This window comes from Apis laboriosa, unplaced genomic scaffold, assembly GCF_014066325.1.
Source record: "Apis laboriosa isolate Shangri-la unplaced genomic scaffold, ASM1406632v1 scaffold14_cov150, whole genome shotgun sequence".
Taxonomy (NCBI): domain Eukaryota; kingdom Metazoa; phylum Arthropoda; class Insecta; order Hymenoptera; family Apidae; genus Apis; species Apis laboriosa.
The window spans coordinates 694,919-722,725 of record NW_025221798.1 but is presented as its reverse complement, the minus strand read 5'-3'; the positions used below and the strand labels follow the sequence as shown (position 1 = coordinate 722,725).

The 27,807-nt window shown below is 29.3% G+C and overlaps 1 protein-coding gene across 10 annotated transcripts in view; it reads left to right on the top strand.

Annotated features, from left to right (window-relative positions):
• Positions 1-26,751, top strand: part of LOC122710538 (disco-interacting protein 2) — a 55,133-nt gene extending 28,382 nt beyond the window's left edge. For 2 of the 10 annotated variants that reach the window (XM_043928451.1, XM_043928444.1), the window contains 14 exons: positions 903-1,118; positions 9,136-9,273; positions 13,810-14,004; positions 15,294-15,786; positions 16,981-17,317; positions 17,925-18,738; positions 19,626-20,056; positions 20,142-20,373; positions 21,352-21,482; positions 21,817-22,203; positions 22,437-22,772; positions 22,840-23,136; positions 23,210-23,760; positions 23,917-26,751. In XM_043928451.1, the coding sequence (XP_043784386.1) occupies positions 903-1,118; positions 9,136-9,273; positions 13,810-14,004; positions 15,294-15,786; positions 16,981-17,317; positions 17,925-18,738; positions 19,626-20,056; positions 20,142-20,373; positions 21,352-21,482; positions 21,817-22,203; positions 22,437-22,772; positions 22,840-23,136; positions 23,210-23,760; positions 23,917-24,169 (4,811 nt within the window). In that variant the 3' untranslated portion in view covers positions 24,170-26,751. The remainder of the gene's footprint in view (positions 1-902; positions 1,119-9,135; positions 9,274-13,809; positions 14,005-15,293; positions 15,787-16,980; positions 17,318-17,924; positions 18,739-19,625; positions 20,057-20,141; positions 20,374-21,351; positions 21,483-21,816; positions 22,204-22,436; positions 22,773-22,839; positions 23,137-23,209; positions 23,761-23,916) is intronic. The other 8 variants (XM_043928452.1, XM_043928447.1, XM_043928453.1 and 5 more) reach the window with 6 other exon arrangements.
• Positions 26,752-27,807: the final 1,056 nt, after the last annotated feature.

The window sequence follows — 27,807 nt, the reverse complement described above, 5'->3', positions numbered from 1 at the left end:
TAATTCAATTAATTTGCAGATACTATATATTTAGATTAGTAACTGATTTACGGTAACTTTAATATAACTTCTTAAAAAAATTCAACATAATATATAAATTTTTTTATAAATAGAAGCTTAACAATAATATTAAAAAAAAATATTACATATTTAATTATTTAACATTTACTGTAATTTTCATTTTGACTCAGTTATCTATTATTAATTTTGTTTTTTAAATATTAAATATTATTTAATAATAATATTAAAAAACAATAATATTAAAAAAATATATATATTTAATTATTTAACATTTACTATAATTTTCATTTTGACTCAGTTATCTATCATTAATTATCTGTCTTTTAAATATTAAATATTATTATTTATAAAATTATTAAATATTAACACAACGTTATATAACATATTTTTTGGGCACGTTTGGAAACAAAAAATATCTAGGAAAAAATTGATATATAAAAATTTCTATCAAAGAATATTTATTACATTATAATATGTAATATAAAAAAGTCTTATTCTCATTTAACGCGAATTTAAATTGCTCATAAATAAGATTCGATCAACACTCTTGTGCATCAACTTTTCCGTTTATTTTAACCTCTTGGAATCGACCCTTCAAAGATATACTACAATCGACCCTTCCATGAATATACCAACATCCTGCACAATCGAAGTTATGACTTTTTAAACTAAACGTATCACTCTATGAATACTTTTCCCATACTACTGTGTATACAATGTACAGTGTTCGCGTCTAACCAATGGTAAAGGGAACGAGTACAGAGAAGTGAGAAACTAGCTAGCGAGTCCCCCTCTCCTTCCAATCCGTGTTTGAGAATCGGAACGAGAAGAGAAGAGTCTGGAGGGTGGCTTTTTTGCATATGCACGTGTGTGGCACACAGGGGCTGGAAAGGATGGAGGAGGTGTCGGCGTCCTCGGTATCGGAGGGGTCGAGAGAACAGGTTATGGAAGCGGTGGTGGTGGTGTTGGTGGTGGGGGCGTCGGCGTCGGCGTTGGCGTCGGCGTCGGGGTCGGTATCGGTGTCGGTGGCCGACCACAGCCACGTGCACGCCGCACGCAGCGCCGTGTCACTCACAACGAGAAGCGCTATCATTCAGGTAGCGCAAACCATTGCACGACTCAATTTAATATACATATATATTAGTGTTTCTTCTCGAGAATTTCTCGGGAAAATTTTTGTTTATTTATTATTATTCATCCTGTATATGATTAAGCCAATATTCTTTTTAAATGAAGAAATTATTATTATAATTACAAATTTTATTACATGAAAAAGAATATAATTGTAATATTAAGATTAATATCTTGTTTTTTAAGAATTGCTTATTTTAAAATAAAAGAAGTGATTTCATTTTGTAAAAGTTTTGTATTAAATAAAAAATAAATTTATAGATTATATTTAACGTTAATTTCTTTTATTTGACAATTTTTGTGCAAATTAAGTGAGAAAAAAATATTTTGTTAATGTTTTTTCTTTTTTTTTGTGTTTTTAAAAATTTTTTTTTTTTTTAATCCTTTCAAAATTCTCGAGAAATATAATTTGATTTATCGCTTCTCAAAAAATAGAAAATATCGAGAAATCTGAAACACTAATATATACATATATACGTATATATATACATATATATAATTTTTCTATTCTTTACCTCGTATTACGCCTAGAGAATTAGAGTTTAGCTCTGCGGCTCATGCGGGATCTACCTAAGTATGTACTTCGCCGACCAGCATTTAGTCATTAGAGACATACGACATTCTTAGTCATGTGTGGATTTTCGTTTCGGTAGGAAACGTTATATTTTCATTAGACATATCCGATGTTGTTTACACATTCATCAAACCAGTGTGCATTTTTGACTGTTCATGTAGTTTTTTTTTTTCTCTTCTCGCCAATTTTTCATCTTTGTTTATTTATTCGTTCTCTCTTATTAGTAATTAATAATAATCATGATATTTTCCTTGTTTTTTTTTTTTTTTTACGTTTCCATTTGATCCAATTATCTAATTTAATCGGAAAATTTATGATAAAAAGAAAAACAATTATAAATAACAAAAGGTTAAAATCTGACTTCCAATTAAAATATTATCGATCTCTTTTTTCGAAGTAACTCTGCTCTTGTGAACTTGATTTTAACATATAAAATTTAATCTTCTTTTTATTATTTTGCTTTATTTATTTATTTATTTATTTTTTTTTTTATAATACAACATTGTTCTTTTAGATTATGTAAAATGAACTCTTTGATATAAATTTGCAAAGAGTGAAGCGGAATTATAAAGGAGAGAAGAGAATAGGGCTCGTCAAGGTACAAGAATCGCGATATTCTCCAAAGAGTTGTCTTTATACACGGGAAAAAAATTTATGAGGAACGCAAGCATCAGACAGGGATCCCTGAATAGCTGACAGGCTGTCGAGCACTCGTTGGATAATTGCGATGCCGTTGGTCCTCGTCTTAATTAAGCGGCGGGCCCCTCGGGCTTCGCACTTCACGGCACTGGCTCCGCTTTGACGATTCGTTGGCAAAAATTTCCCGTGAATCCTACGCTCATTGCGATCGTAAAAAAAAAAATCGTTAGCACGATTAAATTGACTGTGTTATGCCAACTTTATTTTCCGATCAATTTGTAACGAAATGAACAGAATCGAAGTCGAAAAATATCTATTTAATTGGAAGTCAGATCGTCTCATTGATTGTAAATACATGAAATTTTCCATTGTTAATCTTTAATGGACGTTTGTCACTCAGGATTCAATTTATTATATGTAACCCTGGATAATAAGCATTTAAAAAGAAATGAGAAATAAAAAATATTTTCTTAATTGAATGTGATTAATTTGAAATAATAATTTGTTTTTGAATTGATTAAAATATTATTTTGAATATTTATTTAATCTTATAATATACAGTATTTAGTATATTTAGTAGTGTTTAGTAATAGTGGCCATTTTTCAATATGCTGGAGATTTGTATTGTATTTCTCACGACAGATGGCGATCTTATTCAAGAAATACGTGTGAAGTTGTCAGGAAAGACAATAGATATATCCAGAATAAGTGAGAAAAATATAATACCAATGGATTAATGAATGATTCTTCCAATAAAAATAATCCAAACGATATGAATAACGAAATGATATGAATAAAAAAAATTTCGGATATTTGTTTATTTATAATTATATTTATTTCTAATAAAAAAAATCATATATTTAGATTTACTTTTATCATGAGAATCTTATCAATTCATTGATATTTCATTTTTATTAAAACTAAAACAAAAATTATAGAAATTTCTATTTTACTATTTGATCTATTATGATTTTTTTCCGTTCTTATCCATTAATTATGTACATTAGCTGTTTTTTGGTCAAAGTTTAGGTTATGTCGAGTTTGAGATATTGAATTCAAGAACGATAGATTTTTTTTTTCAATAATATGTGCTTTCAAAACTGTTTAATTCTTATCCGAAATATTCTTCAATAAATATTCTTGTTATATCTCATACAATTAAAAAAATATTTTTATTTTTTATTTCAAATATTATTATCCAGCGAATTAAGATTCTTCCAATTATAATACAAAGATATATATTGCTTTTACATTGTTTTTAGTTTCATTTATAAAAAAGAAAAAAGAAATATATTCATATCAAGTAAATGCAAAACAATTTGTGTGTTTAACGTCCAATAATAATGAATTAACGAAATATAGTATCGTGCAACGACACGTGTAAATACATAGTATAGACCCATTTTCAGCGAATCTGTGTTGTTCTACACACGATAGCTGATGATCTGTTATAAGTGTGCACGATTTAGATTTTAATCTCCACGCACGTAGATATAATGTACAGTAACAATTTAATTGTGCTTTATCGATCGAATGAAGAATTAGTCGATTTCGTTACTTTGTTCTCACATTATCGTTTATGTTTGCTTTTTTTCTTTTCTTATTTTTTTTTTTTTCTTTTTTCAACCGTCGATTTCATTCCGCCACGATCTCCCTACGATATTGAAAATGAATCGTAGAGAATCGCGGAATCGAATCGTTCCTCGAGCCATCATCACTTCACGGTTCACGATTCATCCGTAATTATAATCTCAGTAATCCGTAAATCATTCTCATCAGTAGTGATCATATATATATATATGATTATGTATATATATATATATATACACACGTGTGATTCAACCTCTTCATGTTCTATGCCGATTACGGTAATTCTATTTTTACATTTTTATATTTACCAAGTTGCTCTTTCAACATAATTTAAACGAATAATATGGATATTCTCCCCCCTCCCCCTCTCCATTAATTTTGTACATCGTATTCGTTCGATTAAATTATTAAAAATTAAATCAAAAAAAAAAAAAAAAAAAAAAAAAGAATCTTTGAATCGTCGATAAACAAATTCGTTTCTATACGTTTCTAATGTGATTTAATGTTAAATTAAAATTAATCCTGCAATGGTATATATAAAAATTCTCGTACAATATTTATTTTTTGTTATTCTATATCGCAAAACATATATAAAATTTTTTCCCTCCATTTAATTATTAAATACATAACATAAGATGTAACATATGAATTTATCTTTTGCACGGTACATTGCAGGATTAACAGTTTTTCAAAATAATTATTCACTTGTCCAATTTAAAAGTGATCGATATCGATTAGCATAGAGCTTGAAGAGGTTATCATGTTCTTCTTGAATGTAGTTCGCTTGCTTGTATAATCCCTTCGTGCGTATCGATTCGCGCAGAGATGCTTTTACACCTTATAGATACCTTTGTAATTCGACTTAGCCGGGACCGGTTGTTCCACCTTACGGGTGACTCGAGATCGCAGCCAGCCATCCATCGGCATTCTTGCGACTCGACACACTCGCGGATCTGGCCGCAACATCTAGATTTTTCCGTATCGGCTATTAGTCGACTCGTGTGGTGGTTCAAGAATAGAGAATCCGACCGTACCACGATCGTGAACCTCGGTATTTCCTCATATTTGCTCGTCGGGATGGATGATGATTAAAATTAAAATTTATTTCTCTCTCTATCTCTTTCTCTTTCTCTCTCAGAGGAGGAGGAAGAGGAGGAGGAGGAAAAATTTGTTGGATATTTTTAGATATTTTGATAGCGATTAAAATGGAGTTATTTCCAGAGAAATAACAATTTTTGAGAATAAATAGGATGAAAAGTTGTGCAAAGTAATGTAAAATCATTGGTTATCTTATGGATTGTATAAATATTTTATAATTGCGAAATATTCGGAAGTGGAACAGATTGGTATTATTAATTAAAGTAAAAATCTATTTATCATTAGGAAATACAAGAGGATTGAAATTTTTTATTATTTTCTTTCTGAGATGTTCTTGTTAGAAAAAATAAATTGGATTATTATTTCAGATACTATGATTAAGTACAATCTTAAGGATTTATACTTTTTAAAAAAATTATGGTATCGGTAATTTTATGAAAATTATGTTCTGCAATAGTGGAAACGAATCTTTTGCAATTATAAAATACTTTTGTAATTTAATTATCGTAATAATTAAATTTATAACTTGTCTAATGAGAAGAGATCATCACATATATAATTTAGTACATTATATATGTCTTATTTACATTTATTATTTTTACCAGCATCTAATATTAGCATCTATTATAGGTAGCTATCGACTCACATAACAATTATAAGTTTATTTCTTTGCATAGATTCGAACCTAATCCAAATTTCAAATTTAGATAACGAAAAGAAAATTTTTCTAGATATCGATAACGTATCGTATTATGTACTTACGATACGTGACGTCATCGTGAGAACTCTTTTCATTGGACGGACTGTGAAGAAAATCATAATGGCGGTCGAAATAATAATAATCCAATTTTATATACGCATAACTTTTAATTCTATGGATTCATAAAACTAAATTGTTATTTTCAAACTTTATACTCGTTAAATGCTATCAAAAAATGTAAAAATATTACAAATTTTTAATGATAATAATCTTGAAAATATACAATAATGTTTCCAAAGATGGCTTACGAGATATTCGTTATTTGTTTCTTATTTTTTCTATCCTTTTACTTTTTTCTATTGTTTTTTCTTTTTTTTTTTTTTTTAATTTAATAATAATTCTGACCAGTCTTCAAAATGCACTATAATTCAGGAATTTTTAGACACCCGAATCAATTGTGGAGGAAAGTTGCTGATCGTTAAATCTTTTGCGACAAGTTGCTGTGACACGTGCAGCCACTTCTATGGGATCATTGCGAATAATGAACGTTTTCTCTATGAAAGAGACAAAACGAAGTGTCTAGTTGTTTATCCGGAAGATGATAATAAAATGATAATAAAATATTCATTAATATTCACTAAACAAATAAACTCTATATTTTATCGTTTTAAATTTCTTGCTTTGTATTAATTTAATATATGATTTACAACATTATGCAAATATTGTATATCCATTTTTAGTGTTTTCGAGATAAATAGATTTAAAAACAAGATATTTCATAAATAAACTTAAAATGTATTTTTTATTTTATTTTATATGATAAAATTATAACTTGAATTTAATTAATTTAATTTAATTTAATTTAACTTAATTAGATCTTAAATTAGTTAGAATTTATGAAATTATAATAATATATATACATATACAACATAATAATTAATATATGATAATAATATTTAAAAGATAGACATATATTTAACCAAGTAAAGAAAGATATGCTACTTTAAATGATATTATATGAAGAAGAATAAAATAAGTAATAATTGAAAATATTTTCAATTAAAATAATATGAATAAATAAGTAATTATTATTTAATTTAAAAATATTATAAATTGAATAAATGAAAGATAGTGTAAGTAATGTAATATAAATTGGATAAATAATAAACTTAAGCAATGTGTATGGACATCAACAGTTATGTAATTAAAATAATGGATTAGGGAACATATGATAAAAATATTTTTTTTAACTTTAATTCTTATATAATATAAAGAATACTATTTCTTGTATATAAAAATTCAAATTTCAATCAATAAATAAATATGGATATACAATATTTATGCAATATTTATACAATATTAAGCATTAAGATAAATTATATATTATCTATATTGTAACATTCTCAAAATCCGTAAATTTTTCTTGTAATAATAATATTATAGTAATAGTAATAATAATAATAATGATGATGATGATGATGATGATGATGATGATGATAATGGTTATACTTATTTCTACTTACTTAATTATTTTACTTGAGTAAAATCGTTTATCTATTTAAACGATTTGTCAATGATTTTTGTTGAGAAAAAAAAATCTTTATAAAATTGATAAGTATTGATAAGCATTATTTTATCAATTTATTGAAAAAATGATATATATATGGAAGTATATATCATCCATTGTGTATTTGAAATTGCATAAGAATTTACCATCAGCCGGATCATTATTAGAAACGTTTGTTATTAAAAATTCATAGAAGTAAGATGAAATGAAAGACGCAGCATTTTTGTCGGTAATAAAAGCGTAAAAGATGTTGATTTGATGGTTAATTGCATTACCATCAGAGGAATCGCGTTGCATTCCAAACGTCTTTGAAAGCTGGTAGAGTTCAAGTTACGTGGAAGTTGTTCTGTCGCTGAGATTAAATCGCGTCACACCAACCCACCTCCTCTTCCGACCTCCCTGCACCACTGCAGGATTGCGAACAATCGATAAAAGTGAAATCGTCGTCGCAGCTTCCAAAGGTGGAACGACCGATCGTCGATGGCGCCGTTTAGACCCCTGCTCGAATGAACGATTCTCTTCAATCTCCTTTTCCAATCCGTTCTTTAAAAACATATCCAATTTACAGGGGAAATGGAATAATATCGAAACGAATGGACAAGATTAAATTTTTTATATGTAGAATACATTTAATAAATAAATTTTATTTGAAAAAATATTTCAAATTAAAATTAAAGACATGACTCAGTCGATAAGTAAGTTTCTCTAAAAAGAATGTGAATAAATAGAAAAAAAAATATATTTTTTTTATTATTGATTTAAGTAACAAAGATATTCAAATATTACTTTTCAATATTTTTCAACATTTGCAAATATTTATAACAAAAAATTAATTTACTAAATAAATTTTCAAAAAAATTTGACTTTATTAAAAATATTATACAATGTGTATCTCAAACTTTGATAAAAATTTACAATTTTCCATATTTAATATATTGTAATATGCAATTGAAATGATATGATATATGATCAATGAAAATATTAGTCCTATAATTATTTAATAATAATAACTTTAATATTTCTTTTAGAACAAAAATTAATTAGGCAAAGTATAATTTACTTGTGAACTTATGTATATATTTATTTCGAATATCGTTATTTCAATATTAATATTTAAAAATATAGATAATATCGATATTTGAAATAATTTTAAATAATAAATTATTTTCTTAATTTTTTATTTAAAGAAATTTGGCAAAAATAATATATTTAAATAATATATTTTATTTTTTAAAAAATATTTGTCTATTATATTATATTATATACATTTATTTATATTATAAAATATTTTAATATTTCAAATATATCTAAATGTACACTTCATTTTTTCTATTATATATATTATATATTCAAACTTTATTTTTGTAAAATTATTTTAATTTTTTACATTTCAAATTAATCTTCTTGAAACAAATTTTTTTTTAAATTTTATAATAAATGCAACACGATATAATACTATATATAATATCCCAACAAACTTTTTTTTCACTAATATCAGAAACAAAAAATTATAAAAATTCTACAATGTTTATAAAACTTATTCTGAAAGAAATTTTCCATAAAGTTATTTTTACTTTAGAACAATGTCATTACAACAGTTTCTAAAAGGTTAAACGAAGTAAACTGTCCATCCGTCTCGTGCTATTCGTACCGTATCCATTTACACAACACCAGCCCGAGAAAGTGATAATAAAAACAGTGGTAAAATGTCCTTTCTTTGGGTTGTTCAGAGGTAGAAAAGAGACACAAAGAGACCCGATAGAGTACCCTTCTTTTTTTGTCTATGTGGCGTTGTTGTTGTTGTGTTGCATGCAGGAGGCCGGCTAGTACCTGGAGGAATCGCCAGTCCCCCGGGATCTGGCGGCTCCACCGGAAACACCGGGAATTCGAATTCGGCGGCTGCGAGACGCGGCAATCGCAGACTCACGCGCAATGAGAGCCGCTATCATTCCGGTGAGTACATCACAGCTGGATGATTAAAATGGTTTCGAAAAAGGCGAAAAAAAAAAGACGTTAACGGGTCTTTAACCCTCGGACGACGGCGGTTCTGTATGCATTAACCGTTTATTTATCCGAAGCCGCGAACACTCGATGCCGAGAATCGAATGAAACTGTTAAAAATTTATCACTTTGAATAACGGTAATTTTTCGATTATTATCTTTCACTTTTGGAGAAAATCATTGTGGAATAACATATAATTCATACAAAGGAAAAAAATTTTAGATAAATAAGAATATTAATTTTTCTGTTTTAATTACAAAAATTAAAATTATGATAAACAGATTTGATTGTTATGAGCTATAAACTAAATTATATTAAACTTTTGAGCATATTGTAATTACAATAAATATCTTATAACTATAAAAGATGTGGGATTAAAGTTTTGAATTTATCTAATTGATTATCATTTCTTATTAATATAACAATAATTTTCTTAATCTTTGTCTTTTTTAAATGAAATTATATTTATAACATTTCTCTAAATTAAATAAGATTATATACAATATAATTTAGATTATATTTAATAGGTAAAAGAAGTTAAATTTTGTTATATTTGATCTTATTTTAATTAGAGAGTTGATTCGAAAAACATTAAAAAAAATAAATTTTCATTGCATTAATATTATCTCATGAGAATAGTTGATCTTGGATTACGTTACGTGGCTCGAGCATCTTAATATATCAAACAAGATTGTTCTTTCCAATAATATGAATATTGCAGTTATAAAATATTTATGTAATTACTTTTTTTTATACAATATTTTTGTTGTTAAGAAAATGAAACAATTATATAAAAGTTACAATTTTTTTTCTTAATTTTAATAACAAAATTAATATTTTAATATTATATTTAAAATTAAGTTAAAAACACAAAATAAATAAATTTAAAAATTATAAATACAATAAACAACTTTCTTTTATAAAAGTGAACAGTTTCATTCAATTCTTGTTCGATATTCTTGCAAATTGACTTTTACTTCATTGGTTGCTTTTTCGTTTCTTCCTTTCCTTCTTCGTATTAGTCTTCCTAAATGTTTCTTTTTGTTCTTTTTTGTCGATGCTTTTTATATCCCTATAAAATGATTAAAATTCAAGAAGGCAATTGGTTTTATCTTTTTTTTTTTTTTTTTTTTTTTTTTTTTTTTTTTTTTTTTTTTTTTTTTTTTTTTTGGAGATAATGCCTTCTTCCTTTATGTTGTTTTGCACGAATACGGGAGTTGTATTTAAGTATTCCGCGCAGTGGAGCAATTCTGTCGCGAGTAATCACTTGAGGATATTCAAATTTTATGGAGGAATTAACAACGAGGCCGTCGTCGCAAGGGTTAATCCAGCAACCATAGAAACTAGAAGCGACAAATTCTCGATCAATAAAATTTTGCGCTGCCATTTTCATCAACTATCGTATATGATGCGAAATAATTTTCATTTACAATATTTATTCGTTATAAGCTCGTAATTAAGAATCATTCCTGAGCATATATGTGTAAAGAACTTGAAACTCAAGTCTAATCTTATCTTTATTTTCAACGATGTAGAGAATGACAATTAACAAAAGATGAAAACACAAGAAAGAGAGTTCATACATTTGAAGAAATTTACGATGTATTCGATGTTTCGTGTGACTTTGAATTGGTTCACAGCATCGTCACCAGAGTGAGGAGTTTTTTCAATAGTGGGGATGCGCAAAAAACGACTGAGCATATAACGAACAAATACTAATACTCTCATATCGTTTAAAAATTGACTTCTTTTACTTTTTATCAGGCAAATCGATTGAATGTATTGATCGAGAATATGTCATATATCAATTAGATTTTATTAAATAGTAGTCATAATTTAATGTATTTATAGAAACTTAGGTTAGAATTCGCTATGACACGCTTGAAAATCGTAATTTGAATTTGAATTGTTCGTATTGCATTAAGCTCGATTATAACTCGGTATACAAAAACATGCTTTACGAGTGCAAGGAATGTGCTTTCGGTGCGAGTGGTCTCAACTCTGATAAAGCATTTCCTGCGTTTGAACGCGTATGCGTGCAATTACTTTTAAGCAAATCGTTCAACTTGTAATTATTAGATACGATGGAACTGGTCTATTTTTTAGAATTTTATGATTGTGATTATGATATGTAGATATAGTCCTTCTTTTTTTTTTTTTTTTTTTNTTTTTTTTTTTTTTTTTTTGCAAATATTCTTTAAGCAATGTTGATGATTAATTAGTTACTATCTAATAAGTTCGCATACATATAGATTTCATTAATGATTAATAATATTTCAATTAAATGTTTTTTAATATGAACTTGAAATAATTATTTTCTTTATTATATATGAAATGAAATATTTGATATAGATATTATTTTCATGAAATTGAAAATAATCAATTATTGACAACTAACTAAAGAATATAACTACTAATGTTCATATTTGATATATTTTATATTCATTATTTAAATTCAATTTTCATTTTTTTATTCAAAAATATTATTTAAAAATGTAAAATTTTTTTAATAAATTTTTTTTAATAAAAAGTTAAAAAAAATAAATTTAATATCAAAAATTGTTTTTTGATATTAATATAAGTTTATAAAATATATAAATATATATTTAAAAATTTCATTTTTTATATTAACTTTAATTGTTTCTAAAAAAAATTGACGAACTTATTGGATAATGTAGTATATAAAGGAATATTCTTATAGATGAGCAGAAAAAAGAGAATATTTTACAAACTTTTTACAAGAAAGATTACAACGATTATAATTTGAGATATTTATTTCAAATCTAATTTCTTTTTTTTTTTTTTTTTTTTTTAGAAAATATTGCAATTAGTTCTTAGAAGACATTAAAATATATGAAATTGATAGTGAAATTAATCATTCATTTAATCTAAAATTTTTAAATTCAAGAATAAACTTTTTATGAGGAAAATTTTTAATAAAATGTTAAAATTCTAAATTCTAATTTAAATTGTAAATTCTAAATCTTAAGAAAGAAATATTTCATATTTATAGTTGATTTTAACATCGAATTTTAAAAAATATATACATGGAAATTATTAAAATTTCAATTTTTTCTTATTTTTTTATACTTTTTCTATAAAAAAATTCTTGAAGAACGTCTCTTTTATCTTACTCATCAATGAAAAAAACCTGCTTAACGTAGCAAGTATGTATCTATACTAGGCATGGATCAAATATTGGAGTCGAAAGAGCTTTCTTGATCGCTCGCGGATTGATACTGTTACATTGGTGGTGTTCGTCGGTACGGAACGAAAACCGAACGGTTCTCCGTGCGTAAAAGTCCGTATAGGAACTTCATTTGTACAGAGGCAGAGCGAAGCTTGACCGGCACACAGGCAATCTCACAGCTGGTGCACCGTTACTGCTCGATGAGGATGAGCGTGGAGCGCAGAAGATAAGCCCATCAGAGAACGTCTGAATGCGGTTATACGTAAATGCGTTCGGGGAATCAAAAAATCTTTATATCCGTTTTCCTTTTTTTGGTTTCTAATATGCTTGAAAATGCTATATCTTAATTCCAAATTAGAGGAAAATTAATCAAAAAATCTTGATATCTGTTTGATTCAGATACATTCTGTCTTGATATCTATATCTTTCTAAATATCATTTTTAATATAAAAATTTTGTGAAATCGAAAAATTTGTCTATCTATTTGATATATTGTCTTTTGTATTTAAATTTAAAATTGGATAGATGTTACATCAAAAATAACCAATTATGAAATTTATATAATTTATTTAATAAGTGTTATCATATCACTGAAAAATTAATAGATTAAAAATGAATTATTAAACTTAAAAATTAACATGTCTTTAAATGTCATTTTTAATATCAAAGTATCTATGTATGTTATGTTTCTTTGAAAAACTTATCCAAGAGTTATGTCAAATCGGAAACTATACTCAAGAGAGAATGCAAAACAATATTTAAGATTGATTGAATGTAGAGCGAAGCGTAATAAAAGATTAGTGGATTCGGTCAACGAGTCGTTGCATTTCCGGTCTAAGTATATTTCTATCGTTATTACGACATCGTACAACATCGGGACGCAGTTTGTTACGTAGAGCAGTTACTCTGTTGCACGTGAGAGTGTACACGCGTGTATCGGTGGAAATAAGATAATTCGATACGGTGATTTCTTGAAAAATTCTAGATGAATTACTTAGAGGAAATTTTTGTTATGTATAAATTTTCAAATTTTCCGGATTTTTTCCTCATGAAACAAGCTTCACTTTTATAAGCTTCGAAATAAATGAAGTATCTATATCAAGGAAAAAAAAATTTGCCAAGAATTGAAACAATAGATATTGCGTTGAAAGCTTTGCCGCATACGACGTAGATCAAGGTGTTGAACGTAGCAAGATTTTTTCGCGTGTCTTTTCTTTATTAGCTCATAATGATTATAATATATTTACGAAAAACTGTGATCTTGTTCGATTTGATTATTCGACTCTGAAATACACAGAGGTGCGCCAGGAGGCGGTGCAACAAGCTTTGGCAGCAATGCAGGGTCGTCCGAAACCATCTTTACCGATGCCATCAAAAAGAACCTCCGTGATGGCCAGAAGTCCCGACAGAGAGCGCCGCGATAGTGGAGAATCGAGTAGCGATGAAGACAGCGTTGTTACCGAAGAAAGTCCTGGTGCTGGTGGTCCAACGGGTATATGTCCTTCAATCTTATTCTCTCTCTTGGTTTCCTTCTTTTCGATTACTTCATGACTATACATATTTGTTCGGCTAGCTGAGCTTCATCGTTTATCTATTTGCATTCGGCAAATGATGGAACTGGTTATGCGACTTTTCCATTGAATGAAGAAACTGTTTGTATTCGTGTACTTAATGCAAATCTGTTGTCGCGATATTCGTGACAAGAGATTTGTTATATACGGTGAATGTTGAATAATTGCAAAAGATTGGAAAACGAAACTTTGCAATTATCCAACAAAGATATTTATTCTTCTTTTTAAAATGCCTCGATGGAAAGAACAATTAAAGAGATAAAAAGAAAGATCGAAAAAAAATATATCGGTGAAACAGTACTAATAGTTACAAACATTTATAATGCAATTGTTTATCAATTTCAATGATCTTAAAATATATTGTCAACATTAACCAACATTGAATTCATTTATATATATATATATATATATAATGGCTTGGCTTTCAAATTTCAAATTGTATAAAAAAATTTGGTAGTATATACGTATTTCTGTTTCTTCTAATAGATACATACTATTATTGATCTGGCAATAAGATCTTACGGTATTTGGAAAGATATAACTTGACATAACCTAACTTTGCTTCATTAAATGCACATTATTAAACAATTATAATTTAAAATAGAAAATGAATATTGAAAGTTACGATTTCTTTTTCAACAATCGTTTATGATATGAATATATTTTTACATATATCTCAGAAATTTAGCCAAACAATAATTAATACATATATATAAGCAAAAGTTACTCAAAATATTGTGCTTGACTATATATTTTGATCATTGAAATCGATAAAGGCGATCAACATATTTTGAGATTTCTCTGCTTAAAATAAAATCAAACACGATATAATATGAATGATATGTAATAGATTAAAATTAAAATTATTTATTAAATACGTAAATACATCGTGTTTGGTCTCGTTCCGATCAGAGAAATCTCAAAAAAAAATACATTATTGAAAATTTTACTTTAAAAAAATTATAAAATGAAATAAATTTACCATTGCAGTAGTATTGTCTCACCGATATTTGATCTCGGATCGGATTACATTGCTAGCATATCGTGCTTCGCGATGTGTTAAGAAGATTCCTTCCCAGTGGTGAAGAATTTTTTGCAATTACACCGTAGGTCGCTTTTGCAGACATAAAATATCGATTGAGTAGCTTATTAAGCATCATCAGAGAAATAATACTAGAGAGAAGTGATTCATGGGGGGGGGGAATTTTAGGCACAGGACTGTCGGATACCAGCAGCACCGGTTCGGCGCGAGACACGCCTCCGCCTCCGAGACCACCGGCTAGGAGACCTCCTGGTGCGGACATTACCGACATCGCGGAATACACGCCCCATGCGTACTGTAACATCCAGCCCCCGGACGTGACACACACAAGCAACACACCGGCCGCACAACAGTCGGCCAGGCGACCGGGCGCCGACCGTGTCAATCGTTACCATGTCGTCGAGGATCAGAACAACACCGGGACTACCGGGCGTTGGAAAGTATCAGCGAAAATTCAACAATTGCTCAATACATTGAAACGACCGAAACGTCGTCCCTTGCCCGAATTCTACGAGGACGATGACATCGAGCTCGAAATCGCGGCCAATCCCAAAGATCCGAACGCCCCGAAACCCGAGGGCGGTTCTATGACCTCCGCGGTCGGTGAACCAGTATCGGTCGCTGCGGGCCTGCCGAGGTCACTCGAGGTCGCCATACAGAGGTAAGCAACCGGACGAGTCGATTACACTTTTCAACTTTCTTCCTTTTTTGTTTTTAGGTACAGTGGAATATTTATATGAATTATAAAATTTTAGTAGTAATCTATTGTCTCAACTATTCTTATGTGAATTTTTAGCGTTAATTTTTTTCACTCCATTTATATTATTAAGTTTTATAATATTTATAATATTCGTAAATTTTATCATCGATTGAAGTAGAAAAAAATTACAAATACTTATTTTTTTGCCTTTATTATTCAATACCTCGGATGTAAACTATATCTATTTACAAAAGTATTGAATAGATGTAGTAAAAGTAAGTTAGAAAATTATTAAGCTGAACATGATGACAATGCTCTTCCGCGCATATTAAAAATAAAATATTTTTGCAGAAATTCAAATTTCTATAATTTTTATCTTGTCGTTTTAATCTGATATAAATCGGATAGAATTAAATTATTTTTAAATAAAATAAAAATTATAAAAAATATTTACAATTAAATTGGACTATATATTTAAATTGAATCAGTCTATTATGTATTTTTTTTACTTGTTTTTCTTATATCTATATTTATTTATCTATACCTTATATATATTTATATCATTGAATAATTATTGCGTTTGCAAAATTGTTAATATTATGAATTTTAAATACAATTTAAAATACTCTCATATCACAATTCATTTAATTATTATTAACTGTACGAAAAAACATATTGGGAAAAATTAGATAAATTTCATATTATATTATAAATCTGTTTGTCTTTTAATATATTCACATAAACTTTTATTTTTACTTTATTTAAAAATAAAATATTATTTTTTATTTTATTAAAAATGCGTTTTTCTGTAAATATAAGAGGAAATAGAAATTTCATGTTATAGAATTTAATTTTGTTATAAAAATTGGATTATATCTCGAAAAAGGTTTAACCCCTCTATTGCATGAATTTTTATGACGAATTGAAAAAAATATATATAACTTAGTCTACTTAAAAATGAGTGTGGTCATGAAATAAATAAAAACAGCATTCTTATTTTTTAAAATATTAACATGAGTGTATCCCCGTACGTATTTTGCACTCATATGGGAACACATCTTTGAAATTTAAGTCCCCAATTGAGAACAGAATGCAATAGAGGGTTAACACTAGTATAATATCTCGAAAATATTTCACGAAATATTTACATCGCAGGTATGGTTCGGCATCATACAAAGCACCAGTGGCGACCGTTCTTGATCCAAATGGCAAGCTTTGCGTAACATTGACCTATGGAAAACTTCTAAGTCGTTCTCACAAAATAGCCTACACACTGTTAAACAAGGCTCTAAGTCGTGGCGGTGATTGTTGTTTGAAACCTGGCGATCGAATTGCCTTGGTTTATCCAAACAACGATCCAATAAGCTTCATGTGCGCCTTCTATGGTTGCCTTCAAGCTGGTATTGTACCTGTGCCCATCGAAGTGCCCCTAACTCGTCGAGACGCAGGTTCCCAGCAAATCGGTTTCCTCTTGGGCAGCTGTGGAATTCAGGTGAATTAAGAAATAATTCTGTTAGTAATTATTTAATATAGGAGTTATCTCATCACACATTTTTATGATCTCTTAAGATTATTATTTTTAATAGTAAAACAACTTTTTCTTATACGTATAGAAATATACATTAAAATATTTTATAACACATTTTATATGACATCATATTTTTAAGATCTGGAACGGATTTGAATTTAGATTAGATAAGGATTGAATTGCATTTTTAATCCAAGAACAATTACGCAGAATTTGAATTTATTGTGAATTTATTTATCCTTATTCTATTGAAACTCAATCAAAATTACTAAACCAATTTCATATAATTATTAACTAGTTCTTGAGATTTTTATTAAATTTAAGCTAATCCATTCTGAATATCTAAATACAATATCCAATCCTACTTCATTTTAAATTTCATAAAAATACTTACAAACATGACATGGAGAATAAAAAATATTTTTGTACGCATTTCAAAAATTAAGCAATGATCATATGCACAAAAAAATATTATTGAGTGACAACTCAAGTCATTATAAAAATCTGTTAAACTGATTACTAATTTCCATAATTTTCTAATAATTTATTTTTGAATATATATCATTTCTAGGTGGCATTAACCAGCGAAGCTTGTCTGAAAGGTCTGCCAAAGACGGCTGCAGGCGAGGTAGTAGCATTCAAAGGTTGGCCAAAGCTTCATTGGTTTGTCACAGAGCATTTGGGCAAAACGCCGAAGGATTGGCTACCACCACCTCGGTTAACCGACGACACACCGGCGTATATAGAGTATACCACGGACAAAGATGGGTCGGTGATGGGAGTGACAGTGACAAGATCGGCGATGCTGGCACATTGTCGAGCTCTGACGCAAGCCTGTGGCTATACGGAAGGGGAGAACGCCGTGTGCGTTTTGGACTTCAAACGAGAGGTTGGTCTGTGGCATAGCACCCTCACCAGCGTTCTGAACGGGATGCACGTGATTTTTATCCCATATGCTCTGATGAAAGTAAATCCTGCGAGTTGGATGCAAATGATCACGAAGCATCGTGCTAGCGTAGCTGTGGTCAAGTCTCGAGACCTTCACTGGGGTCTTTTAGCCACTAAAGATCATAAGGATATCTCGTTGTCATCACTGAGGCTGTTGCTGGTTGCCGATGGTGCTAATCCCTGGTCTCTTTCCTCGTGTGACCAATTTCTCTCAGTTTTCCAGTCTAAAGGCTTGCGACCAGATGCTGTCTGCCCTTGTGCATCTTCCAGCGAAGCTCTAACAGTATCGGTCAGGAGACCAGGCCGAGCTGGAGTAAACGCTACTGGACGTGGTGTGCTCTCTATGTCTGGATTGAGTTACGGTGTTGTTAGAGTAGATCAAGAGAATTCTCTTACCTCTTTGACTCTTCAAGATTGCGGCCAAGTCATGCCCGGAAGTAAGTTTTAGCACAAATATCCATGTATAGTAATATTTGATTAATTGTCGCACAATGAGAATATGTATCTTAAGTTTCTAAATATGATTTAAAAATTCGAGTTCCAATTTTAAGAATTACTGAGTTTCACAGTAAATAGATTTAAATGAACACAAAGTGTGAGAATTAATCAGACTTTATATTGACTTTTGATTATTTAAGAGAAAGTTGCACTAAATTAAATTATTAAATATAAATAAACTTGATATTTGAGACATTTATTATTGTGTGATTAATGTCTTTTCTTGAAAACAAAATAGTTTGTTATATGATATAATTTAAATTTAATTTAAAGAATTCTTTAATCTTACATTCTCTGAAAATATTATATTTGTGAGTGAAAATAAGAATAATTAGAAATTAAAATAATTTCTAATTGTTAACTTTCAATAATAATATTTGAGTAATTAGAAATAGTTGTATGTTTACGATTATCGCACAACAAGGACAATAAATTTTTTTCTTTTTAATATAATTTGATATATTAATAATATATAATATTTTTTTTATCATATTTGTATTTTTGTATTGTAAATTTATTTTTCAATTTTCTTTATATCATTTCTTAATTGTTATATATAATAATACATTAAATATGTATATATATTAAATATACATTACGTTGCATATATGATAATACATATACATTATTTTGTTAAAATTGTATTTGTAAATTATAAATATCTTAAATTGATCATAACTTACATCAAATCTATCTGATATTTGAAAAATGATATTTATAACTTGCATGAAATAATTTCTTCAAGAAGAAATATCGTATTTCGACTTCCCAACACTTTCATAATAATTAAAAAAAAAATCAAATTGACAATGCTTTTCTTCTCTAGGTATCGTAGTGGTAATCAAAATGGAAGGACAGCCATTCATCTGCAAAACGGACGAAGTAGGCGAGATATGCGTGCATAGTTCAGCAACTGGAAACCAATATTGGGGATTACAAGGATTGACAAATAACACGTTCAAAGTTTCCCCTCTTCAAGCCGATGGAAGTCCGCTTGGCGATGTGGAATACACTCGTTCTGGTTTATTGGGTTTCCTGGGTCCTGGTGGTCTTGTGTTCGTTTGCGGATCGCGCGATGGTCTTATGACTGTCACCGGAAGGAAGCATAACGCCGACGATATTATCGCTACAGTGTTGGCCGTCGAACCCATGAAATTTATTTATCGCGGAAGAATAGCCGTTTTCAGTGTACGTGTCCTGAGAGATGAACGAATATGCGTCGTCGCGGAACAACGACCCGATTGCAGCGAAGAGGAAGTATGTTTTTTTTTTATTTTACAAAATTCGAATCGTTATTTACGTGATACGAACTCTTCTCTATATATAAAACTTATTACCACAGAGTTTCCAATGGATGTCTCGTGTCCTTCAAGCGGTAGATTCCATTCACGCGGTTGGAATATATTGTTTGGCATTGGTCCCGCCAAATTATCTTCCGAAAACACCGCTAGGTGGCATTCATCTGTCGGAAACGAAACGACGTTTCTTAGAGGGTACTCTACATCCGGCTAATGTTCTTCTTTGTCCGCACACTTGCGTTACCAATCTACCGAAACCACGCGAAGTCCATTCAGGTAAGAGATTGCACATTCACCTGTGAGTACTATTCCCGAACCAGGTGTCGATTAAAGTTACGGACTTTCGATGAATTACATGAATGTCAGCAAGTACAAAGACATATATACACTTTTTTTTTTTTGTTGTAATATTACTTCGTTTTTTTCTTTGCGTATTATAATTTAAGCGAAAACCCAAGAAATCGATATGAAAAATTGAATAATTCAAAATTAGATTTGATTTGATGATCGGTAAAATTGGAAAAATTTATCAATTTTTTGGATAATTTCGCTTAAATATATATATATGAGAATGATTAATGGGAGAATGAATGAGCAGTTCTTTTTATTATTAATTCGCGCGAATTACCGAATTTCGCTCTATTCAAAAATTCTCATTAACGCGAAGGAACGTAACACTTATACGCTTTCTTATAAAGTTATCAGTAGGCTTCAGTAACTTAGCACAAATGTACAAAGTATATAACTGTCTCTTGCTACATATCATGTATTGTTAACCCACCCAACTAAAATATTTAATGCTTAGCATGTTGTTCTATTATTTTTGCCCTTCTTTCTTTTGGCTGAGTTCCGAACACCCTGTAGTAGTCCTATAGACAAATTATTTCTTAGCGATGTGAGATTTTTTTCTTTTATCTTTTTTGTGTATATACAAACGTATCTTAACTTTTATGCGCACCTATGATCAAGCATATTTTTTATACGAATGCTTTTAATTAATTTCACATCGCTATTTTCATCGTACGTTTGAAGAAGCACTGAATTATTTTGTTTATTAAGTATGTACAGTCCATGGAATGCCCAAAGCACGTCTATTATAAAGAACGTGCGTTAATCACCTTTCGACAATAACGAACCAGTTCACGTACCTAGCTTTGATTTTCCGGCCTCAGTCAGGGGAGAGTGTGTGAGCTACTCATTATTGGGTTGAGTGTTTGTGTTGGTTTACTAACGGAATGGTGCGGGGGCGTGTAGCGGGGGATTCTGTTGCAGACGTTGGTCCGGCCAGTGTCATGGTGGGCAACATTGTTCAGGGTAATAGACTGGCATCAGCTCAAGGACGAGATATGGGTGTTTTAGATGAGGACAGTGATAATGCTAAAAAGGTTAGTTGATATAATTTTGATAATTGTTTAGAAAAAGAGTTACTCAATTTTTATAATCTTGAAATATGTTATTAAGATCATAATTCCGAACAATTTTTTCTTAATAATATATAATGCATATCGATATCAGAATCTATAATATTTCAAGATCATCAAAATAGTAATTTCATAAATATGATCTTTTAATATTTTTTTTGTAAATAATTATTATATTGTTTTTTTAATAGGAAAAAAATTTTTTCTTATCTCTTCTTATATATAATATATAATATAATATAATATATATATATATATGTATTATTTTGTTATTTATATATTGCATTTTGATTTTCAGTATCAATTCATTTCGGAAATACTGCGATGGCGTGCTGTCAGTACTTCTGATCATGTAATCTTCACGTCATTAAATGCAAAAGGAGCTGTAGCAACTTCTTTGTCATGCTCGCAGTTGCACAAAAAAGCGGAACGAATCGGAAATCTGTTGTTAGATCGTGGAAGAATCAATACCGGAGACCACGTAGCATTAATATTTCCTCCTGGTACAGACTTGATATGCGCATTTTATGGTTGCCTTTATGTTGGCGCCGTGCCAGTTACAATTAGGCCACCTCATCCACAAAACCTCCAAACTACTTTACCAACTGTTCGTATGATTGTGGACGTCAGTAAGTCTGTGCTCGTGCTCACGAATCAAAATATCCTGAAACTATTGAAAACAAAGGTACATTGATATATTGTGTTTCTAATATATATTCTACGTGATGTAATTAAAGTTTTGTTTTTAACTCTTTAACTGCTAAATTTAAATATTATTTAAATATTATATAATTTAAATTTTATTAAATTTCATTTATTAAACGAGACTAAAAATATATTAAATTATGAAAGCAGTTAAAGTGTTAAATTATGTTAAATTATAAATCATTAATAATTATTTTCTATAATACAATACAGGAAGCGAACAATGTTGTTGACATTAAGAGTTGGCCAACAATCCTCGATATGGACGACATGCCAAAGAAGAAGTTACCTGTTATGTATCGAGCACCCACGGCAGAGATGCTGGCTTACTTAGATTTCAGTGTCTCTACAACAGGAATGCTTGCAGGAATTAAAATGTCTCATGCAGCAGTGACGTCTCTTTGTCGTGCCATGAAACTTGCCTGTGAATTGTATCCATCCAGGCATATCGCTTTATGTTTAGATCCTTATTCTGGATTAGGATTCGCCCTTTGGTGTTTGAGTAGTATATATAGCGGTCATCATTCCATACTTATACCACCATCAGAGGTTTGTTCCTATAAACTATTCGTAAACACGAGAATTAAAGAAATGTTTTTAATATCTTTCTTTGTAGGTTGAAGTTAATCCAGCCTTGTGGTTATCAGCAGTTAGTCAATCCAGAGTAAGAGACACGTTTTGTTCTTATGGTGTAATGGAGTTATGTACCAAGGGTCTCGGTTCTTCTGTTCATGCTCTAAAAGCAAGAGGTGTTAGTTTGGCCTGCGTCAGAACGTGTGTTGTCGTAGCTGAAGAAAGACCGCGAATCGCACTTACTACGAGCTTCAGTAAACTTTTCTCTGCTCTGGGTTTAAGTCCACGTGCTGTCTCTACCTCTTTTGGATGTAGAGTAAACACAGCTATTTGCTTACAGGTTTGATTAACATATCATATAACAAAATATTAATGTTTTTATTATTTTTAATTTATTAATTTTGTTGGAATAGGGTGCATCGAGTCCAGAACCTTCTACAGTATATGTTGATCTCCGCGCATTGCGCAATGACAGAGTATCTCTAGTTGAAAGGGGTAGTCCACATTCTTTATGCCTGATGGAATCAGGTAAATTATTACCAGGAGTGAAAGTGATTATTGCCAATCCAGAAACGAAAGGACAATGCGGAGATTCTCATTTAGGAGAAATTTGGGTGCAATCTGCTCATAATGCCAGTGGCTATTTCACGATATATGGTGACGAGAGCGATTACGCTGATCACTTTAATGCCCGTCTCGTAACTGGGAATACAAATGAAGTTTATGCCAGAACTGGTTATCTTGGTTTCTTAAGACGTACTGAAAGCGTTCAGCAATCGGTTATCAGTGATATTCCCGGTGATACTTCTGCCGAAGCGGATCTTGTTCCTGGCGATTCTGAATTACATGATGCTGTGTTCGTAGTCGGTGCCCTCGATGAGGCCATTCTACTCAGAGGAATGCGATATCATCCGATCGACATTGAGAATAGCGTGATGAGATGTCATAAGAAAATAGCAGAATGGTAAGTGTATGTAAATGCAAGCGTGTTGAAAATTGTAAATCAATTATTACAATAATATTATTAATAAGAAAAAAGCAATATTAAATATAATCCAAAATATAATCTATAATGCTTCTCTTGGTTATAAGTAATACAAAATATTTATACAATTCACAGTGCCGTATTTACATGGACCAACCTCCTAGTAGTAGTGGTGGAACTTGACGGAAGTGAAAGCGAAGCTTTAGATCTCGTGGCATTGGTTACCAGCGCTGTTCTAGAAGAACATCATCTGGTAGTCGGTGTAGTAGTCGTGGTGGATCCTGGAGTAGTTCCAATAAATTCGCGTGGTGAGAAGCAACGAATGCACTTGCGTGATGGTTTTCTAGCGGACCAACTCGATCCAATTTACGTGGCATATAATATGTGAGCAGAAAACACAGAAAATGCATTATCTACTGAACAAAAAAAGACTGGTATCGTAGTTTCCAGTCATGTTTTTATTCCCATGTCGACACGTAGATACTCCCGATTCGAAATCATAAGCTGCATTTCAAATTTTTATTCTTTCTCATGGAAGTCGACTTTCCTACGGAGAAACTGGAATATATTACAAGGACTCAACGTATTTTTAAAGCGAACGTCGTCCCTAAACAATTTATATTCTTCTTTTGTAAGAAGAACGCGTATATTTAAATTTTTTATCTCGTTAATATGTTAAAGAAGAGTAAGAAAGTTTGTAATACTTCGAAATTTTCACTCGGTTATCACCAGTCCTTATCATTAGTAACAGAAAGTATTTCTTTCTGTGTTAGAAATAATCATTATATGAACAACTATTAGATATATAATTTTATATATAATTGAGAAACAGGGACGATATAAAAAAACCGCTTTATATATTCTGACAAACAATTTATTCATAAAAAATTACCAATGAAGAATTCTGCTTCAAATAATGATAATCTTGAAACGACATTCGAAGCATTATTAAAAGACTTAAAAAAGTAACGAGATTTACATAATTGCACATACAATATTAACGATTCTAAAGTCACAAAAAAAAAAAAAGTATAGTGAATCAACAAAATATTTGCATATTTTTTTTTTTTTGAAATATCATTACAAACGAAAGTAACATATTAATATAATATATTTTTTAATATGTTTTAATATATAAAATTGATATGTACTTTCAAAACTTTCAATTCTAAAAATTTATAATTATTTAAATTATTTTTTTATAAAACAAATATATAAAACAAATATTCATTATTTTGTGCGTATGCTTTTGGTATTAATAGCGTATAATGACATTTTTCCAAGATATATATGCAAATAATTATGAATAATTACAAGTGTGCCAATATTTTTCTTATTATTATCTTATAATTATAAAAAATTTGTTTTTTTTTTTTTATTTTCTTTAACGTAATTGAAAGATTTGAAAGTATGTGTTAGTTCCATATATTGAGAAATATTAAATATACATTTGTATTAATATATCATTACAATGTATAAAAATATTTCAAAAAAAGAATGTGTGCTAATATTATTTTGATTCACTATATATGAAATTAATTTTCAGTATCTTAAAACTTCAGACTGCCACGGACAAGTATATACAGCTCAGACATGATTCAGCTGTTTTCGCTAAAATCGTGCTTTTATACATTGTATTATCTGAATGTTAAAATGACGAATATCATTCATTATTTATCAATGACATCAGAACGGTAGTGAGCTTTTTTACAAGATGAAAAATGAAAAATATTATTTTAACAGAAGTGAAACTTTAACAAGTATATTTCATTAAGAAATTATACTCTATGAAAATGTGAATAATTATTCCACAAACTACGTACAGGTATATATAACTATGTCTATTAGAAAAAGTAAATGAATTTGATACACTTTATCGTAGAGTCGTGTAGCTTAACAATTTTTTACTACATAAAGTAATGGTTAGTTAACATAATCATACATATTGTAACATTTTAAAGTAAAAAATTTTAACTATTAACATTTTTTCTAATATATTGTTGCTGGAAAAGTATATGCAGTTCGCTATCGCTCTGACTAACTAATTTTATTATTATACATTTCGTTTAAACAAATTTCTATGTTGTTGATATCTTACAACGATTTCATATGAATCGATTTGAAAATATGACCGAGTGATTTCAAATTAGCAAGAAATTTAATTATATTTAGCTGCGTTGCGCACAACATCGCACTTTTATACGTTTTAAAATATTTATATTATATTCTACAGCACGTAATAAATTTGAAATACGGTATGATATTTATTCCAATGTACTTCTTTTTTATTAACGTCCAAAAATATTTTTCTTTTTTTTTTTCTATATTGAAAAAAAAAGTACATAGAATAATATATTTTTAACTTTGTGAAATTAGAAAATGATTTATTACGTGCTGAGAGGGTACACTTTAAAAACTATCTGAAAACCCGATTACTTGGCCAATTTTTCCATAAAAAAAGAGACTAGGACAACAGTAAGGCGAATTCGCATCTCAGGGTTTTAGATCGTTTATACAAACGATGATATAGAAAGTGAAACTATTTAGAACAAAGTCTTTTGGATAACGTTTAAAATAAAAAACAAGGAATACGATAGCACAAAGCATTCAAACAAATATACAATCGAAGTAGATAGTATCGATGCGTCTTACTCTGCAATTTCAAACTTTAGTCTATATGGAAAAGTTACCCTCGAACTATAAATATCGGTGAATATATGCGCCAAAAATTTACATATGCGCTAACTTTCTTTTTCTTCTTACCTTTTATGCACAAATGCATTCTATTCGTGAAACTGGTCTATTTGACTAAAGCTCAATCTATATAAATCAACAATACTACGATAATAATCGACTTTTAGGTTAGAATTAATCGAATCGATGATCATATTTTATTTTTTATGTTATTAATTATACAGAATATTGGAATACTTATTTTAACTTCAAAAGTTTGATCGATGAAAATTATCTTTGCGTTTTATTTTATTCATTAACTAAAATTTTCATTTAATTTTCGTAACTAAAATTTCATTATATATAACATAATTTCAATAATCAATTTTTTTTATTTCTTATAGATTACATTATATTATATTTAGTCTTATAGATTATATTCCTTTTGTATTCTCTTATAATTAAAACAGATTATTTATTCTCAAATTAAGAAAAAAGAAACGAATGAATTCAGATTACAACGAGTAAAATATTGAGAATGTATAGATTATCGTTGGCCTATTCATAACTTTTTACAATTCTGTTCTTTTATTTTGTCTAATAGTAAATTAGAAAAAAAATCAGAATTCCAATTCAAACCTAAAAGTCGAAAGTCCTATCGTTTCCTTCCTCGTTTCTTGAAATTTTATTATTTTTGAGACTTTTTCTATTGATATGTACATTTGTTGATAGTTTTATAATTTTATATTCTTATTTTAATGTAACACATATAACTACAAGATGTGCACTATTTCAAGAGCACTGATTGTTGCAGAGAGAAACACATTGCGATTAAAACGAAGCAAATTTGTCAATTTTTTTTGTGTTAAAGGCTCGTATTAAACTTCGTATGAAAATAGACACGTATCACTATTCTACATATCATAATCTTATTTTTTTTATTTCACACTATAAAAATGTAATTCAATTTATTCAAGATTTCAATTTGAATTGCATTATTAACAATTTCTTTTAATATATAAAATTTTATATAAAATAAAAATAAAATTAAGGCCTATTTTTAGAATGAATAAATATTTTGTATAATGTTTTTTGTGTAATAATTATATTATTATATTTTGAGTCTATTTAAGATATAAAATCTTTTAAATCTCAATGTGTTTGAATAAAAAAATTAATCGCACAAGCGTGTCTATAGTAAATACGAAGTCGTTAAATAAAAATACGAGCCTCATAGTTGAAAGACGCTTTATCGGCGAACAATTACGATTATCGACGATAACCTCGTTAGCGTGCGTAATTCACAAATTATAATTATCCCAGATTCCGGGCGTCCATTTACAGGCGTCATGT